The 12,295-nt window shown below is 37.9% G+C and overlaps 1 protein-coding gene across 2 annotated transcripts; it reads right to left on the bottom strand.

Moving 5' to 3' along the window:
• Positions 1–223: 223 nt before the first annotated feature.
• Positions 224–6,384, bottom strand: LOC133524298 (uncharacterized). 2 transcript variants are annotated; one of them, XM_061860227.1, is made up of 6 exons: positions 5,892–6,384; positions 4,996–5,139; positions 3,904–4,086; positions 3,251–3,380; positions 2,639–2,799; positions 224–2,481 (listed from the first exon to the last, which is right to left on the bottom strand). In XM_061860227.1, the coding sequence occupies exons 1-6, from the start codon at positions 6,097–6,099 to the stop codon at positions 2,255–2,257; spliced, it is 1,053 nt and encodes a 350-aa protein (XP_061716211.1). In that variant the 5' UTR covers positions 6,100–6,384; the 3' UTR covers positions 224–2,254. The 2 variants fall into 2 exon arrangements, with proteins under 2 accessions (XP_061716211.1, XP_061716220.1); XM_061860236.1 differs by having other exon boundaries at positions 3,904–4,068.
• Between the last annotated feature and the right edge of the window lie 5,911 nt (positions 6,385–12,295).

Below are 12,295 nucleotides of genomic sequence, written 5' to 3'. Positions count from 1 at the left end.
CCCCTGTATAGAATTTGTATGCAAATGTGCTAAGCGAATAGAATTGATGATTGTATATACGTGTTTACGCAGAAAAATAAAAACACTTCACATAAGATGCTAAAAAATAAATGGGTCTTACTATGGTTGGTTGGTTGCTATGGGTATGGTTGATGTGGTTTTGTTGGTAATATGAAAAAAAGGAAGAACATCTTTCAAAGAAATGGTTTCAAACAAGAGTCCCTCCTTAGCATCTCAACTTTATTATAAATAAAATACATTTTAATTGCAGTGCTACAAATAGTCATTTACAACTGACATGCCTCGGGCGACATGTCAAACACTACTATTTATGAAAGCTTCCGTTTCCTATCCATTCTGTCCAAAAGCGAATTATAATTACGAAACAAGTACTTTTTAGACTTAATTCCGTGCTTACTTATATAAATAATTACTCACAGTTAATATACATTAAAACCGAACTTAAGTAATAAAGGTAACTGATAAATAAAACTACTTATCTAAATTGCCCTATTTCATCTGTCACTTGGTCCAAAAGAGCCAAAAACTGCAGCAATTTGGCCCCGTTACAGACGCTATAGGTCATGCGAGATTTGCTGGACCAGATAAGTGCTGCCACCTTGTGGCCTTAACCCGAATTAATTACTTATTAAGTGATACTCCTAATACACTTCACGCTCCCTTGAGTTTTAAAACATATGCCACATTGTGGCATAAAACGTAAATAATCACTTGACATTGACACATCAGGGTTTGCTACTGTGCTGGCGGCCTACCGCGAAAACCAAAATTCGCAAGTTGCGGTTTCTCTTTTACTCTCACTAAGACGTAATTAGAGTGACAGAGAAAAATGCCCGCAGTTGACGAACTTCGATTTTCGCGGTTATAGCCCAGGTCATGCCCTACAGCTAATGGTAACTATTATCTTTTTTTTTATAAAACTATTAGAGTGTGCAGTTAATATTGGCGTGATCCTATGCTATTTCTGCTCTACCTAAGTATTTAATTTTTGGTGATTAGCATCCTAAATAATTATTCTTAATTACTAGGAACCGACACATATTGTTATGTAGGTACAGTCGCCATCAGATATATCGGAGCGGCCAAAGTGGTCACAAATATCTGAACACGTACTCTAATGCCTTGGCAATAGAGACGTGTTCAGATATTTGTGACCACATTGGCCGCTCCGATATATCTGATGGTGATTGTACAGTCACGGACTTTAATTGTTGAGCCATTTAGAGTTAACTTTACAATGGATATTTCAAATCGGCAGTATTGCCAACCAAATTAGCGTGAACCCTAATTAAAGTCCTTGAATATATAAATTATATTGTTGCCACATTTCTAACAACTAAGCTTGATTTTAATTGAGCGAAATTTGAATTTTGGCAATCTAATTAGCGCATAATGTATATGGTTATACAGCGCCATCTATCTATCAGTTGTCGAAACTGTGGGGACAATATGTGGTGCCACTTTTGGCATTTTATTTTATCTTTGGTAACATTTTAGAAGTAAAAAAAAAACTTAAATTACTTAGTTTATACTTAAAAAGGTACATCGTCTGTTTGTCCTACTACAAAACAAAAAACACTCGATATTAACAATTTCGTATGTCAGTTACCTACTTCTAAACCGAATCGCATTTGTGTCTTCCAGTTAGAACAAGATCTTGACGTGGATGTGACAAGACCTCACTTTGTGGTCAATGGACTCACTTTATATAGGTACAACGTGGACAGACGTGAAAGCAAGAACTTGATGGATGCCGCGACAGCAGCTCGCTAAAGGAGGTACTTAACTATTTCTCCTTGCCTTAACGGTTAGAGATTTTCCAATGTTGAAGAAAGATATACATTTCTGTACTACTAGAACACATTAAGTTATTTTAGTAAATATTTTAATCTGTGTTAAAGTACTTAGAAACACTACCACTAACTGTTATACTTATACGAAGAAAAGCCTTGGTCACTTTTTCTACGTATATGACATTTCTTTCGGTTACATTTGTTCAGAAATCTAAAAAATCGCATTACACCATTCAGAACAGCAGCACCGACCCCACTGAAATGGCTTCCACAGTTAATTTGTGTTCACCCGCCTGTATACAAAGCTGAAAAGTGCTTAAAATATGTCTTTTCAACCCTATTCAACTCGCTATCATGACTATTACTCCTCAGTTCACGGTCAGAGCATTCTCTATAGTGCTCCCCCATGTTTGAAGAAACTTTGACAGACGTCTATTTCCTCAGAAGAGTGTCTCAATAATGAACCTAACTACACCGCTCAGAGCCGCAGCAGCCACTCCGCTGACATGGCTGTTACAAACGACCGCCGACGGTCCAGTTTGTACTCGGTTGTATACTGTGTTCAGGTAGGTGGTGAAGCAGCCGAACGGTGTCTGTTGTTTTAGAAGACGGCTCAGCCAAGGACGCTGGAAGAACTCCGCGTGGCCAGCCAGGGAGCATGTGGACACTGAAATAAATATTATTTATTAGGAGCCTGTAGTGTCCCATATCTAGGCAAAGAAAAATGAGATTTTTTAAAACATTATTTTACATTTTCTACTTTTCTGCAGTGACGCTAGACCGTGAAGTGATGTTCGTAATACGAATTAGCACAAGTGTCTTACTCTGTTCCATTAACAGGTCGGGCGACTTGAACTTGTTCATCACTATGTACGAGGCCTCCTCGTAGATGCTGTTGCACATCTTGTCGATGAATGCTGCATCCAGCTGTGGCGAGAACGCGTAGCAGCCTCTGCTGTAGCGCGCCACCAGAAGGAATAACACCCTGTGAGGAATTTAGACACAGTAACAGTATTAGACAGAGTAACAAGATAAAAAAGAAGTTTGTATATGGAAATGGACGTAAATAGTTAAATAAAATAGGTAATGGTAATTCATATTTTTGGATTTGATTGTTTACGCTATACGTATAACTGAATGACACAAATTTTCTTGGGGTGAGGCAGAAGGCACACTGTGAAGGATGGTGCACTAGGGCCAAGATTGGATACGACCAAATAAATTAATTAGTTAAAAGAATACGATGCAAGCCCAAAGAGGCTTTATTTTGAGCCAAGCCGAAGGATCGAGATCTAACTTCAGTGCACAAAAAACGTGTGCTCTGTTTTTATACGACTCCCAACGTTTTTTTACCACTTGAATGAAGCTTCCTAGAAACCAAATGAAAAACTCGTTTTCTTGTTCAAGATAAAACAAATCAAACTACCTATACTTACCTGTGGACTAGAGAGTACCCAAAGTCTGAGCCATTCTCCACAAAGCTCAGGCATTCGTTTGGAGTAGAACACTTATAAGGGTGAATGCCTGACTTCGCAGGATTCCACCTGAGAAAACTCATGCAGGCATCTGAAAGCGATAATTAGGTATTAAAATAAGAGCGTCTAATAAAACTACCAAAAACCTTATGCATACAATCAGAGACAGGGACTACAGGAGAGGTTGCCGCGAATATCCGCAAATAAGTTGAAAGAGAAATCTTTCTTGCCTGTCAATCGACAGGGGTATGATCAGCAGTAAGATTGTATTACTCATTTTTTTTTCTAATTCAATCTTATAAAAGTATGCTAATAAATAAGTTTTGATATATGTATTTTATACAAAACTTATAAAACCATAATCTCTTACCAGTAGCTGATGGAGCTGTGACATACCTTACCGCGAATGAAAGTTGGTTGATTATGCAATTATAATGTCTAATTGTGGACTGATAATGTACCCCGCTTTAGTAAAGATTTGTTGAGTTTGCAAAGAAAAGCTTCTGCATTGGGCAATAAAAACCTGAGCAGATTCCTCTTCCGCTACTGTACGTACTCGTATTTATAGTCGCTCAATTGTATCAGGGATACTTACAACCCTAGAAAGGACATACCTGACTGCTCCGGGTTCGGTACGCTGTTATCAAAGTCCAGTATCCTCTTTTCGTACCAGGTCCAGTTGGAGTATTCCTCGATCAGGTACTCCTCAGTAAATCCATGCAGATGAGCATCAGACACCTTGTTGAATTTCTGTAGTCTCTCCGCCCAAATGTCCTCATCTATGAATAAATAAGTAACTGAAAAAGAGTTTAATTTGAACGGTTGCATATGGCGCGTAGGAGCCGAGTTCGAACTTATTTAACTTGTTATTGTGGAAATAGTCTATGAAGCCGTATTTTAATTTTATTAATTTAACATTAATCACATACTAGAGTCAAACCATAGAGAAATAAGAAGTAAACATAGAGTGCTCACTCCATACATCAGTTTTGGTACCAAAACGCTTATTATTTTCGTGGTCGACATCTAGCATCGTGTAGCGGAATTATCAGTACTGCTACTTGACAATAGATGTTGCGACGAACGAAAAGTCTAATGTAAATTTTCAGGTAATATTATAATCGGATTAACCGGAACTCTATTTTCAATTCTTTCTGTTTGTAATATTAGATGTAAATTGTTGCGCAATACAATTGTTCAGTCCCGATACTGAGACATCTAGTGTCAAGTAGCGGTACTGATATTCCGCTACTCGATGCTAAATGTCGACTACGAAAATAATAAGCGATTTTGTACCAAAACCGATCTATGGAGTGAGCAATCTATGTTTACTTCTTATTTCTTTATGGTTGTAAGTATGTTGGTTTATAAGTTGGCAGCGATTTTGATAGCCCAGAGTCAAGTGTTATTTTAAACGTCAAACATCTATGAAATTATGACTTATACTTAACACTTGCACAGGCTGGGCTATTAAAATCGCTGCCTACTTAGTTTGGTCTGACTCTATCTCTAGAGGTACGAGTGTAAGCCAGACGCACTGCGATTTATGTTAAATTAATATATCAGATTTCAGGAATTCGAAATTAGCTCCTTCTCATGAGAATTCATAGGTGCCTGCTAAAAAACGTAGACATTTGTTAAACAAGTGAAACTGAATGTACATACATGAATTAACACTAGGCGCTTAACACACTAATCGCACTTACACTCATAGTTATCGTACTTGTTGGTCCTCATGTACTTAAAGTAGCTCAGTAAAACTTTGTTCTTGTTCAAAATCCTTTGTATTTGCACCTTCAATGCAATCGGTATGCTTGAATTCTTTCTGATCATCACATTTTTCAAATTCACTGAAAATAAAACAGTTTTATTGAAAGTACCTATTTATAAGTAGTGTATTTATTGCTGTGAGTATAAACATAAATTTTGACTTAAAACCTAATTATTTTTTCCCAAGTAAATTGAATAAATTTCGATGTGCGCATCGACGCAGACAATGAAGGTTCTAGTAAATATCTAAAATCTCTAAATTTCCTTATCTTTAATAATGTGATAATTAGTTAATGTTCAGACATCCTTGGCTATTGTTATTCTGAAAAAGCTCTTTTCTGTCCTATACGCGTGGATTCGACTATCCTAATTATATAAGGAATGTCAATTAATATTTAGATAAGTCGGCTAGTTTGGGCTTCGATTAGACTCTACTAGATATATTGGTCCAAGGGGTCACTAAATTTGAGTCTTTATTAAAAGTTGAAGAGCGAAGACCATCTTCAAAATTTATATTATTTAAGATTAATCGCGTTCAAATTCCGGTCAGATATCAACCAAATGGCGTCGATTAAATTTGATATCGTCGAATATCAACAATTTTCATTACAGTCATGGTTAGAAAAACGTATCGATTTTTAACACGCACTAAAATTTAAGGCGGTACGGTCACGTCTGAAAATATCGATACGAAAAAAGTGCAAAAATATGCATACACGACTTTATTGCCCATACATTAAAGTAGTGTATACATATTTTAGGCACATTTTTCGTACCGATATTTTCAGACGTGACTGTACCAACTTTCTATACTAGAAACTGCTATTATTACCATTAACAAGGAACAGTCCAAGTCCAAAATTTCCGTCAATCTTGTTCTGTGGTGTTCCAGCACTTTGAACTATTCTCTCCAAGGCCCTCAAGTACAAAGGCAGATCAGCTTTTGTCGGGAAAACATTGTGGTTTCCCGGATTGACACTTCGGTTCAGTCCAAGAACCAATGGGAATACGAAAAGTAAACATTTGTTGATTATGACCATGATGCACTTATTTGGTGGTGCGATGAGCGAGTGCGGTAGGAAACTGTTGACCGTCTTAGAACAATCGGAGTTTTATAGCCTTGGCTGGAGAACAAAAGATGACCGGGGTGACAAATAAAAATAGAATAAAGTTGGGGCCACTCTGTCAGCGGATATGTACGTGAATCTAATCAAGGCATAGGTAAGGTTGGTTTTCTTTTACAAGTCTTTATTACTACTCAAAAGTTACCATAGAAGTTTTTATATGTTATTTAAAATTCTCGGAGATCTTTTTAAATGGGTATGGTTATATTATTACAAGTCTTTATTACTACTCAAAAGTTACCTTAGAAGTCTTTATATTACCTATTTAAAATACTCGGAGGTATTTTTAAATGGGTGTGATTATATTATTAGGGGCCTGTTTCACAATTTCCAAGTAATTTGATAGCTAAATATCAAATAAATTACCCGCCAGATAAAAGTTGTAAAGGTTATCTACCAGTTACTTAAGCTTATTTGAAGATTGTTGGACGCCAACGATGACTATATTCATCAGATAAGTGGTAAGTAGCTTATTCAGGACTTTACTTGGACATTGTGAAATAGGCCCTAAGTATCGTAAGGGCTCACTAATAAGTTTTCAGAAATTAATCCCATTCCTATAGGTATTGTGTGATTGCAGTGAGCTGTAAATCCTGTAATGTTTTACTTAAGTAGGTAATATTAGCAATAGTGCAGCTCCTTAGCCTCAACTATGGTCCCATCCGGCAGAAACCACAGAACTTGGCATGCCTATAGCTTTAAGCTCTAAGATCTAAGGACAGGCCTCATGGGCACTAAATATGGTGCTAGTTCAGAGGTGTCACTCACGAATTCTAGCCAATAGTTCAGTCTAACCTGTCTAACGCAACTAGATGCGACCAATCGCGCGCGTGATGCGAGCTCAACCAATCGCGTTGTGGCGTTAGACTGCACTTTGCTCGAATTCACGTGCGTTTCGTATTGCCCGTAAGGCCCGTCCTTAGGTATATGTCAATGGTTTAGACAGATACTGGAGAGTAGAGCGTAATACTTCTGAGACTCGTAAAGAACATGTTCGTAGGAACTTAGGTACGCCTGTATCTAGTGTCAAGTAGCGATACTGATAAATACGCTACTGGACGCTAGATGTCGATAATAAGCGTATTGTGAGCACTCTAAGCTTATTGAACTTATTTCTCTATGATGATAATGTGTTATGTTAAGTAAATAATAATAATAATAATAATTCAGCCTATATACGTCCCACTGCTGGGCACAGTCCTCCTCTCATGTGCGAGAGGGCTCGGGCTATAGTCCCCACGCTAGCCCAATGCGGATTGGGGACTTCACATACACCTTTGAATTTCTTCGCAGATGTATGCAGAAGTAAGCCAAACTTTAATATGTAAACTAGTTTAAGACCCTAAAACTAGTTTTTTTTTATCAATCGCCGGATATAAGTGGTAGAACTAAAGTGCATGTAACCGCTTACAGTGGGGCCTTAGGGACCTCCTGCGGGGTGACAGAACGGCGAACACCCCCGATAAGCCCCTCCAGCCCACCTAAAACCACATTCAATTCATTTTAATAAACGGGAATAAAGCAAAACGCCTTTATTTGGCGATTTGCGTATCTACAATACTGTTTAAAGAAAGGGCGTATGGAGCTTGATGATTTAAGCGTGTTCTCATTGTATATAGATTATCATTTGAAAGGCTATTTTTGTTATTGTTTATAAAATTGTCTGACATCACGTTTTGGCTAGATGATTTAATACACTTCCTATACACTGTCATCAATCCTTAGTCGAGCAAGAAGGTGAAGCGATAAATTTCTTTAGGTATCTTAACAAAGTCTGCAGGCTAAGATGGACGGTTGTCTATCATTTGTCACCATACCTGTCACGCTCTAACAAATATGTAAGAGCGAAAGTGACGTATGATATGACAAGTGACAAAAACACGACCATGATACTGCTGCTGGTGTGTGAGGAGCCTTTTGATGAGCTGGATGGAGATACTTAGGTAAGCAAATTTCATGTCAATCAAAAAGTTATATTCCGTAATTTAATCGTAATAGTCCAGTAAGTAAATAGTAGATTGTTAACCAACGGATGAAAGGCATTTCTGTCGAGGTAGTCTGGCGCTCGAACGCAGGGAGAGCGCCAATAGTACCAGACTGAAATGGTGCCTTTTACCCGAGTTAAACCCTGTACTCTTCATTTTGAATACGTGGAAACTAAAATACATGTGTATTTAAAAAACATGACTACGTATAAACTTTAAAAGTAAAATTATTGTGCTTGATGGAACGACGTGGAGTTAAATATCAGAATGGTAACTGTACTACAAATCCATTTAATAAATAATAATTTTTATATGTAATACAAAAGAAAAAATCGTACAGGGAATGTAAAATGCTCTAGTACAGAAACGTATTTATTATTATTTATATAGTCGAATCGAGTAATCGTTTATGTTCAAGAGACACAAAAATGTTTGTTCTATGCATTGGTATGCACATCTTACCTGCTTATTTCAATCCGGAGATTGCGGGAACAAATACTGTATACTGAGTTTTTCGGAACTTATGTATAACATACTTATTATTTGATAGTTTTTACCCGTCGCTTTTCGGTGAAGGAAAACATCGTGAGGAACCGGATTAATCCAATAAGGCCTAGTTTCTCTCTGGGTTGGGAGGTCATATAGTGGTCATACAAACTAGTGAATTCGCCAATTCATGGGATTAGTTGCCAAGCGGGACGTTTTGAAAACTCAAAATCCCATTCAAAATGAGACTTAACGCAAATGCGTACGTCACGTCACGCTGACGATTAAAATACTAGGGGTACAGGTTGTGAAAGGCAAGAGGAAACTACTGATACGTTTTTAGGGTTCCGTAGCCAAATGGCAAAAAACGGAACCCTTATAGATTCGTCATGTCCGTCTGTCTGTCCGATTCTGTCACAGCCACTTTTTTCCGAAACTATAAAAGCTATACTGTTCAAACTTGGTAAGTAGATGTATTTTATGAACCGCATTATGATGTTTACACAAAAATAGAAAAAAAAACAATAAATTTTGGGGGTTCCCCAAACTTAGAACTGAAACTCAAAAAATCTTTTTTCATCAAACCCATACGTGTGGGGTATCTATGGATAGGTCTTTAAAAATGATATTGAGGTTTTTAATATCATTTTTTTCTAAACTGAATAGTTTACGCGAGAGACACTTCCAAAGTGGTAAAAAGTGTCCCCCCCCCCCCCGTAACTTCTAAAATAACAGAATGAAAAATCTAAAAAAAATATATGATATACATTGCCATGCAAACTTCCACCGAAAATTGGTTCGAACGAGATCTAGTAAGTAGTTTTTTTTATTACGTCATAAAAATTAAAAACAAATTTTTTTTTTCATCAAACCCATACGTGTGGGGTATCTAGGGATAGGTCTTCAAAAATGATATTTAGGTTTCTAATATCATTTTTTTCTAAACTGAATAGTTTGCGCGAGAGATACTTCCAAAGTGAAAAAATGTGTGTCCCCCCCCCCCCCCCCCCCCCCGTAACTTCTAAAATAACAGAATGAAAAATCTAAAAAAAATATATGATATACATTACCATGCAAACTTCCAACGAAAATTGGTTTGAACCAGATCTAGTACGTTGTTTTTTTTAATACGTCATAAATGGTACGGAACCCTTCATGGGCGAGTCCGACTCTCACTTGGCCGCTTTTTTTTTATCCATCCAGTATCCTAATCAACAGGGTATACTGAATCATTAGTACTTATTATTATTATTATTGTAGTTTGTGGGCCTTTGAATGCCACGTCGACCAGGCATTGGTCTATTGTGACAGCCCTTTAAAGTTCATTACTGATGCCCGTTGAATCCAGGAAATTCCAGATTCTTTGGGCCGTAATGTTCTGTACCTCATAGGGTTGCAATACGTGCCGCCCTAGGTGGGTACTTCTTTTTGACATTAGTGGTCCACAGGAGCAGAGAATGTGCATTGCAGTCTCCTCTGACTCATGGCAGAACCTGCATGTCGCGTCTTGTTTCTTTCCGATTTGAAACATGTGTTTGTTCAATTTACAGTGTCCAGTCAAAATTCTGGTCACCGCGCAGGCTTTGTATCTTTTGAGCCCTAGAAGCTCCCTAGCAGTTTTGCTGTTGAACCCTTTGATTAGAGCTTTCGAGTGTTCTTGTCCTTTTACGAACTTCCACCAATCGTTTGCCCTTATTTTTTCTAAATTGCTGAGCAGTGAATATGCATCCCGTTTTGTGATTCCACAGAACGGTTCTGGGCCGACCAGGGGTGTGTCTGCGCCCTTTCTAGCAAGTTCGTCCGCTTCTTCGTTTCCGTTAATGTCGGAGTGCCCTGGTACCCATCTAAGTGTGACTTTGTTGGAGTTTGCCAGTGCATTGAGGTTTGTTTTACAGTTCTGGACTAGTTTTGAGTTTGACTCAAGGGATTCTAGTGCCAGCAGAGCAGCCTGGCTGTCTGAGTTGATGTAGATATGTCGGTGTCGTAGGTTTTTATCCAGGTTAATCTCCGCACATTTGTTGATGGCGTAGACTTCAGCCTGGAAGATTGAGGCCTGTGTGCCCATGCTGACGCTGGCTCTGAGCTTAGGTCTCTCACCATAGATCCCACATCCTACATCAATGCCTTTCTTGGAACCATCCGTGTACCAAATATGGCTTCCCTCTTCGACGTACATTTGGTTGTTGGTCCATTTGTCTCTAGGAGGTATTTCTACTGTGTACAGTTTAGTAAACTGACATTCAGTGTGCGTGTCATTAGTACTTACCTACACCCAAAACCCTACTTTCTGGTTAAATCGCAGTCGAATAAAATGTTTATATTGGGATAGATCATGTACAAATGTATAGAAAAAAGTGAAATTCATATTCCAAAGTTTCCTATCAAGAAAATGTTCTCAGAAAGGGTATAAGTGCTAAATCTGGATTCAGAAAGTATTCTCAAAACACACGTGTCATTTTTAGGGTTCCGTAGCCAAAGGCATAAAACGGAACCCTTATAGTTTCGCCATGTCCGTCTGTCTGTCTGTCTGTCTGTCTGTCCGAGGCTTTGCTCCGTGGTCGTTAGTGCTAGAAAGCTGAAATTTGGCATGGATATATAAATCAATAAAGCCGACAAAGTCGTACAATAAAATCTAAAAAATTTTTTTTTTTTAGGGTACCTCCCCTACACGTAAAGTGAGGGTGAAATTTTTTTTTCGCTTCAACCCTAGAGTGTGCGGTATCGTTGGAAAGGTCTTTCAAAACTAATAGGGGTTTTTAAGAAATATTTTTTGATAAAGTGAATATATTCGGAGATAATCGCTCCGAAAGAAAAAAAAATGTGTCCCCCCCCTCTAACTTTTGAACCATAGGTCCAAAAAATATGAAAAAAATCGTGGAAGTAGAGCTTAAGAAAGACATTAAATGAAAACTATAGCAGACATTATCAGTGTAGCTGTTTTTGAGTTATCACAAAAAGTTTTCCCTTCATAGTAAAAAGACTTACTTTAATTAGGTACTGATTATGCAAATTTGCCTACTCGGGTGAAAGGTACACAGGTTAACAATTTACTATACTTTAAGCTCCAGTTTAGCTTATTGTGACGGAATAGTAACTACGGAACCCTACACTGAGCGTGGCCCGACATGCTCTTGGCCGGTTATTATATATGATACCTACTCAGGGATCTATTACTATCTAGATCTATTACATTTTGTAAGTAGCCATACCAATTGGAGGGGCCCAATTATCCCCCAGACCCACATAAAGTTTATATGTGTGTCTGTTATATAAAAATCAAGAGTGAGAATATAAGTGAAGTTACAACATATTTTTGACAGTTTTAAAGCGTCTGGTAAAAGTTACTGCCGGCGGAAATGGTCTGGCAATATTTATTATCAATTTTTAACAATAGTTTCTAAAACATACATATTTTTACCAACCTTTAGCACCTTGTACCAGACAAATGGCCGGGCCGTCGGGCCAATATAGCAAGTATGCAGCCGTTAAAAGTACGTACCAACACTATATTATCATCACATACATTTTATTCATGTATTAGTGCTATCTTAATGCCACGAGCCTTCATTCGATGTTTGTTTACATTTCGTACTACGTCCTTCCCGCCGTCATATCTGCCTATGCCAGTAGATTCAAGATTA

The sequence above is a fragment of the Cydia pomonella genome, chromosome 1, assembly GCF_033807575.1.
Source record: "Cydia pomonella isolate Wapato2018A chromosome 1, ilCydPomo1, whole genome shotgun sequence".
NCBI lineage: Eukaryota > Metazoa > Arthropoda > Insecta > Lepidoptera > Tortricidae > Cydia > Cydia pomonella.
Note: the sequence above shows the minus strand (reverse complement) of the source record. Positions and strands in the feature narration are given on the sequence as shown.